The 6,401-nt window shown below is 52.3% G+C and overlaps 2 protein-coding genes across 9 annotated transcripts in view; one reads left to right on the forward strand and one right to left on the reverse strand.

The window, feature by feature from the left end:
- GDPD2 (glycerophosphodiester phosphodiesterase domain containing 2) overlaps nucleotides 1-2,372 on the forward strand; it is an 11,023-nt gene extending 8,651 nt beyond the window's left edge. For 4 of the 5 annotated variants that reach the window (XM_017887902.1, XM_017887904.1, XM_017887906.1 and 1 more), the window contains 4 exons: nucleotides 1,309-1,456; nucleotides 1,584-1,666; nucleotides 1,916-1,944; nucleotides 2,033-2,372. In XM_017887902.1, coding sequence (XP_017743391.1) covers nucleotides 1,309-1,456; nucleotides 1,584-1,666; nucleotides 1,916-1,944; nucleotides 2,033-2,085 — 313 coding nt within the window. In that variant the 3' untranslated portion in view covers nucleotides 2,086-2,372. Of the gene's footprint in view, nucleotides 1-1,308; nucleotides 1,457-1,583; nucleotides 1,667-1,915; nucleotides 1,945-2,005 lie in introns of all 5 variants that reach the window. The other variant, XM_017887903.1, reaches the window with a different exon arrangement.
- The window catches only part of LOC108539316 (uncharacterized), a 15,702-nt gene extending 11,378 nt beyond the window's left edge, over nucleotides 1-4,324 (reverse strand). For 2 of the 4 annotated variants that reach the window (XM_017887908.1, XM_017887907.1), the window contains exons 1-3: nucleotides 3,655-4,324; nucleotides 2,846-3,248; nucleotides 192-308 (exon numbers count right to left, since the gene is read on the reverse strand). In XM_017887908.1, coding sequence (XP_017743397.1) covers nucleotides 214-308; nucleotides 2,846-3,248; nucleotides 3,655-3,855 — 699 coding nt within the window. In that variant the 5' untranslated portion in view covers nucleotides 3,856-4,324 and the 3' untranslated portion in view covers nucleotides 192-213. The remainder of the gene's footprint in view (nucleotides 1-191; nucleotides 309-2,845; nucleotides 3,249-3,654) is intronic. The other 2 variants (XM_017887910.1, XM_017887909.1) reach the window with 2 other exon arrangements.
- Nucleotides 4,325-6,401: the final 2,077 nt, after the last annotated feature.

Here is a 6,401-nt window from a genome sequence, read left to right on the forward strand (position 1 = left end):
CTGGTTTCAAACTCCTGGCCTCAAGCAATCTTCCTGCCTTGGCCTCCCAAAGTGCTGGGATTACAAGCCTGAGCCATTGCCCCCCTCAGCCTCCCGGTTATAAGCATGAGCCACTTCACCTAGCTATATAAGTATTTCTTTCCCTAAGTTATCACCAAAGAGGAAGACATGACATAGGGTTTGGCTCTCACCTTAGTCTTGTCTTGGTCAACATCAGCTGCTAATCAACTGCTGATCATGTTTCCAAATGATGTGAATTGGTGATGAATACACTGATGATGGAATCGATGCCCTGAAAGGTCTAGGTGCTGGAAAAAGATAGGCCAAATCTAGCAAGATGAAATGCACCAGGGATAGATGTAAAGACCTCTATTTGGGGCCCAAAAGAATTTCAGTTGCATAAAGACCAGAGAGGAGACACTGGCATCAACAGGAACATGTGTGAAAAAGATCAGGGCTTTCATTGAACAGTATACATAGTGAGTCATCAGTGGGATGTAACATTGCCAAAGGCTAACCTGACTCTGGGCTACCTGAATACAGGCATAGTGCCCAGAGGACAGGAGGAGATAGTTTTGCTCTATTCAAAGCTGACCCAAGTTGGCCAGGCATGGTGGCTCCCACCTGTAATCCCAGCACTTTGAGAGGTCAAGGTGGGAGGATCACTTGAGCCTAGGAGTTCAAGACCAGCCTGGGCAACATAGCAAAACCCCATCTCTACAATTAGCTGAGCATGGTGGTGCCAACCTATCGTCCTAGCTACTCTGGAGGCTGAGGCAGAAGGATCACTTGAGCCCAGGAGGTCAAGGCTGCAGTGAGCCAAGACTGTGCCACTGCACTCCAGAGCAAGATCCTGTCTCAAAAAAAAAAGGCTGGTCCAAGCCTATTTGGATATTATTTTCAGAGACAGGCCCCATATTTTCAAAGGAACATTGATAAATTGGAATATATCATATTAGAGAGGCTTGTACAGGGAAGGAAATAATAAGAGTAATGGCTGAAGGAGCTGGAGCTGTGGGGCCTAGAGAAGAGAAGGCTCAGGGAGACAGGGCCTCTCCTCAGGACCCAGGGGAGAGACACATTGTGTGGCCCCAGATAGCAAGGCTAGTACCCATGGGTGGAATCCACCATAAGACAGAGTTCAGCTATGAAAGGAAAATCACTGTTGGTCAGGGGCTGCTATGGAAAGGCAGAGCTGATACCTCCTTGGCAGTGGCACTATAGATTCAAGCACAGGCAGGGGGCTGCCTCCCATGTCCCGTGCACCATGATTCTGGATGTTCCCTATTTTCTTTCCCACCTTCACAGGGCATTGCACAAGGATAATGTCTCAGTGAACCTATTTGTAGTGAACAAACTCTGGCTCTTCTCCCTGCTTTGGTGTGCAGGGGTGGATTCGGTCACCACCAACGACTGCCAGCTGCTGCAACAGATGCGTTACCCTATCTGGCTTATTGTAAGGGCTCTGGGACTGTCACCTCTCCTCTTCTTCTCCCATCCATGGTTTTCCTTAATCCTGTCCCTCTCTTCCTTACTTATTTCCCCTGATATACTACCCTTGGGACTTTTTCCTATTTTCACAGACCCCTCAAACCTACCTAATCATATGGGTCATTACCAATTCTGTCTCCACCATGCTGCTTTTGTGGACCTTCCTCTTCCAAAGGTGAGTGCTTTGTGTCTCAGCTTCCTGGGTCCTTACTTTCTCCAGGGCCCTGGTGATGAGGCTGCTTCAGACTCATATATGCTGCCCAGGGCTGAGGGTCTGTTTAGTTCCTTTGAGATTCTTAGGCCCTTCCTTATACTATCAAATTGGCTTGAATATGGGAAAGGCAGTTAGGGGAGCAGGTGTGGGGGCTGGAAGGGCCTGCTTGAAGCTAGCTGAACTCACAATGGGAAGCTTTTCTCCCCACAGGAGATTTGTTAAGAAGAGAGGGAAAACTGGTAAGAACTTTCTCCCCTCACATTTCTCCTCCTGTAGCTTTCCCCTTGCTTAACTCCCTAGATGATCTACCCTCCCGCTCCTCCCCAGGCTTGGAAACAGCAGTGCTGCTGATGAGGATCAACAATTTCATGATGGAGTGAATGCCCTGCCCTGCCTCCCCACCCAAGCCAGTCTACATTGCACAAACAGCAAGGGTTGGAGAGCAGCTGAAATGGAATGCTTCGGGGGTGGTGGGTTGCAGTGAGGGGAGCTTTGCCAACAGGAGATTTTGAACCATGAGGGACCAGGTGACGGGCATTCCCTAAGCTGCTATGGAATCTGCTCCCCTTGGGTTTTTGACCTGAGATATTTGGGAACACAGTGAGTCATGAGAAGTTTCTCCCCAAATGAAACTAGAACAGAGGAAGTAAAAGGGAGATTGCTCGGATAATGTCTCAGACTTGTGTGCACGTGTTCCTGCATAGAAGGCACAGGGTGTGTCGGGGTGGGATAGCTTGGAAGAGGGACTGAAGGAGATAACGAAATGGTCTTTCCCGGAGAACTGTAAGATGATAGAGACACCATCGCCACTCCACGATGTACTGTCTTCCCCGACCCTTGCAACTTAGCTGTTTTCCTGCCTAGAGGCCAGAAGCTGAAGAGCCCGTCTAGCCATGTAATTCTGTGCTTACAGGTGGCTTTTTGCTGTGCGCAGCCTTTTCTTCAAGGCAGGTTGGTTCCTGTATCTTGTCTTAATCTGTTACTCAAGGAATGTAATCTCCATTTGGTCACAGCCTAATCTTTTTGGCTCAGGGGCTGGGGAGAGGAAGCACCTTCCATCTGTGGTTGGATGGGACACGACCTTGAGGGGCCATCATGGGGAGATGGGAGGAGGTGGATTGGAGGTGGGAGGAGAATCACCTGCAGCAATGAAGGACTCGCGGGAGGCCCGCGGGAGAGCAGCCACCTCGGGGGCGTCCGGAGGCCAGGCGCGCGGTGCAGGATTGCGCTGTAGCTCCACCTTGTGGCCGCCCCAAGAGGAGGGCCGCATCCGTTGTCGCCGTGACGTATTTGCTGAATGCCACCTGTTTTCCGTGCCGCTTGGGGACTCGTGTCCTTGACTTAGGACTCCGAGGGCAAGGTCCGATTTCCACAAGTTTTCGCTCCTCTGGGCTGCGAGCAGTGTCCAATTTCCGGCCCAGCCTTCCCTTCGAGGAGCAAGTTCCCCAATGCGTTTGCGGCTCGGCAGTCCCTGGGCTCCGCAGCTAAGGTGGCCAGTGCGGAGCTGACCGAGGATGAAGAGTCTAGTAGAAGCAGGGAGGGCCTAAGGCAAAAACGGGGACAAGAGGGGTTCTGTGGTGACCCCACAGTCTTCCGCCACACCCACATTCGACCTAGTTCGTATCTCCACCCCGAGGGAAGTAGAACTAAGGAGTTGGCCAGGTAGGGAGGGCCGGTTCTCGGTTCCTCCTCTCTCGCCAGACCCTGGGGCAGCACTGGCATCATCGGGACAAGACCCGCCCCCCCCCACTCTCGGTTGCTGGGCAGCCGCGGGAACTACAGTTCCCAGTGAGTCCCCGGCCATTTCCGGTCTCCGGCTGGACGCCGGCGAGTTTGAATCTGTGTTCCCGCCCCCTTCTCCCGGGCCCACCCCTTCCCTTTCTGGCCGCCCCGCCCTCTCTGCGTATCCCTGCACACTCCGGCTCCGGCGGCCGGCCGCGCCCACGTACCTGGCCTGCAGCTGGCACGGTGGGCGGGGGTGCCAGCATGCGACGCGCGGGGAGGCTGGAGGCGCACGGAGAACGAACGCCGCAATCAGTGCTCCGGTCCTGGTCTTCCTGGGGGTCCACGCCGCTGTGTACCGGGCAGGTCTCTCCCACACTCCGCCTTTTCGAGCAGCGTTCCCTTACTTTTCCCGGTTCCCGATCCATCCCCTGTCAGACTGGCTACCAGCCTTAGCTCTAGGGCCCCCAGTCGGCCTGGTACTGCCCGGCTGTCACCTCTCAGCACGTACCTCCTCCCCCATCCCTACTTGAATGTCCCTTCCCAATCGCCCAGTCTCTTCCTCCCCTCACCTCCCAACCTCACCCTGAAGACCTCCAGCAACTCCATCCCTGCAGCCCCAACCTCTCAGCTCTCACACTCTCAGCTGTGGTCCTCTAACCTCAGCGTCTGGCCCCCCATCCGGAACGACAGCACCCAGCCCCAGCCTCTAACCCCTTTCTCCTAGTCCCTAGCCTTGGGTACGCAACCTTGAGCCTGCCGCCGGAAATCCTCACTCTCTTCCCAGGAGAACTGGACAGCTATAGCGGCTTAACCTATAGGCCCTGGGCTGGATTCTGACACTGACAAAAACTTAAGGGCGGAGGACCCGGGGGAGCTGCTCATTGGGGTTCGGATGTAGTTGCTCTTCGTTATTTTTAGCTGCTGACTCACCGCTCCTGGCATCCGGGTTTGGGGCTAGCAGGCTGGGCTAAGGGGGCTATTAATAGAGCAGGAGCACAGCCCCGACCCAGTTCAGTTTGGAAACACAGAGAGCAAGAAGCGTCCCCTGCCACCATGCCCTGTGGAGATGTGGACTGAGCAGTGGCTGGGCCAGATGCTCTCTGGCTGCCAGTTACCTCACCCTGGTATCTCTACCTTGGAACTCTGGAGGGAAAGCCCACGAGGAGACTCCTGGGCACAGCTCTCCCCTAAGCTTGCCATGGCTTGGGGCTCTGCCACAATCAAGCTTCTGTTGTACTAGCTGAGAAGGAAGAGATGCGTCCCAAGTGGAAAGACTGTTTTGGTCATGGCCTTGGCCTGCCTGGGCCCACTCCTGGGCCAGAATGCTAGGTTACTAGAAGGAAAAGCTATGGATTTCTGGTCCCTCACAGCCTTCATAAGGATGGAGTGCTTCAGCATGGTCCTAACACAGGGGACACAGAGATGGGGATCCCCAAACCAGACACAGAGCTCAGAAGCTGCCAGATTCTGTGCTTACCACACCCCAACCCCGCCATTCTTTTATTTCTTTCCATTTTGTTGGGCTCTGTCCCTACTCACAGGGATTCACAGACCTCATGATCTCTCCCTTGTCTGGAGAGAAACCGTATTCATGAAAGCCACGGAAAAGTTGTCCCCAGTGAGGTATGAATGATCCTTTATATATTGTCATTCCAATGGACCTTTTTATTTTAATGGGCTAACGTAAGAGTTTCCTAATGTATACATTGGGAATCGTGAGGAAATCTTGATGGACTGATCAAAATTATTCCCACGCAAGCTCAATTTGCTAGAATTCCCATTGACTAAGGGTGCACACCCACGACAATGCTCCTCCCCTCCTTGCAAATCAGAAACTTCCACCTTCAGCGACCCAAGTCTCCAGCCCCCAGATGAAACCACATTTGGGGCAAGAGTGATCGTTTCACCACACACAAAATGGAGGTCACCCAGTGAAGCTCTATATTCAAGAATGAGCCCAGCTTATCAGACAGCAGCGGACCGCGGTCCCAACCCCGTCTATTTGCTGAAGGAGCAGGAGAGGCGGTGGAAGGGGAGAGAAATGGTCTCTGCTTGAAAATCCCTTCCTGAAGTCCTCCATCGCCTGGTTGCCTAGCAACCAGAGCTGCCTGCAGCGGTGTGGGGCTGCTTTTGGTCCGTAGGGGGCGACTGTCTCCCTGGGGTCTCAGACTGGAGCCCTAGCAGTTGGGAGGGAGGTTCCCTAGTTAAGTGTCACAGTGTCTCAGTGTGGCTGACCTCCTCCCAGCCTTGTCAACCCAGTCCAGTCTGAGCGGCAGGGAGCCTATGGAATGAGGAGAAGCTCACTATGAATCTGAAGGGATTTTGCTCACGATCATTAAAAAATGAAGAGAGAGGGAGGGTGGGAGGAAGGGAGGAAGGAACCTGTTAAAGGGGATAGGACAAAAAAGGGGGTAAGGAAGGGGCCTGAGGAGGGCAGTTTGACCTTCTCCATTCAATCGAGGCTTATCAATGCTTATTTTTCAATCAGAGCAGTTCAGAGGTTGAAAGGAGTCTAGCAATCTCTATTGACAAACTGTTAATCATATAAAAGACTAGGCTCCTGGGTTACCAGCCTAGCCTAGATTTGGTCATTAAGGAAGATATTCATTCATTCATTTGACCATAATTAACACTAACCCACTATGTACCACGCAGTGTGCTAAGTGTTCTACATTCAACCCTCACAAGAACACTGTGATTATTTCCTTTTCACAGATTACAATACCAAGTCTCAGAGAGGTTAAGTAATGTCCAAACTCACAAAAATAGTGACTAGATTGGGTCTGATTGAGCAATCACTGTGTGCCAGGTCTAGGAGTACAGAAAACAATACATTTCTTTTTTCTGCCTAATGAACGCCCAGTCACCCTTTGGGACCAAACTGAAAATATCATCTCCTTTGTGAAACTTTTCTTAAGTCCTCTTCCCCCCAACAAGCAGAATTGATAACTTGCTTTCTTTTCTTTTTTTT

Source organism: Rhinopithecus bieti, unplaced genomic scaffold (genome assembly GCF_001698545.2).
Source record: "Rhinopithecus bieti isolate Rb0 unplaced genomic scaffold, ASM169854v2 scaffold_18033, whole genome shotgun sequence".
Taxonomy (NCBI): domain Eukaryota; kingdom Metazoa; phylum Chordata; class Mammalia; order Primates; family Cercopithecidae; genus Rhinopithecus; species Rhinopithecus bieti.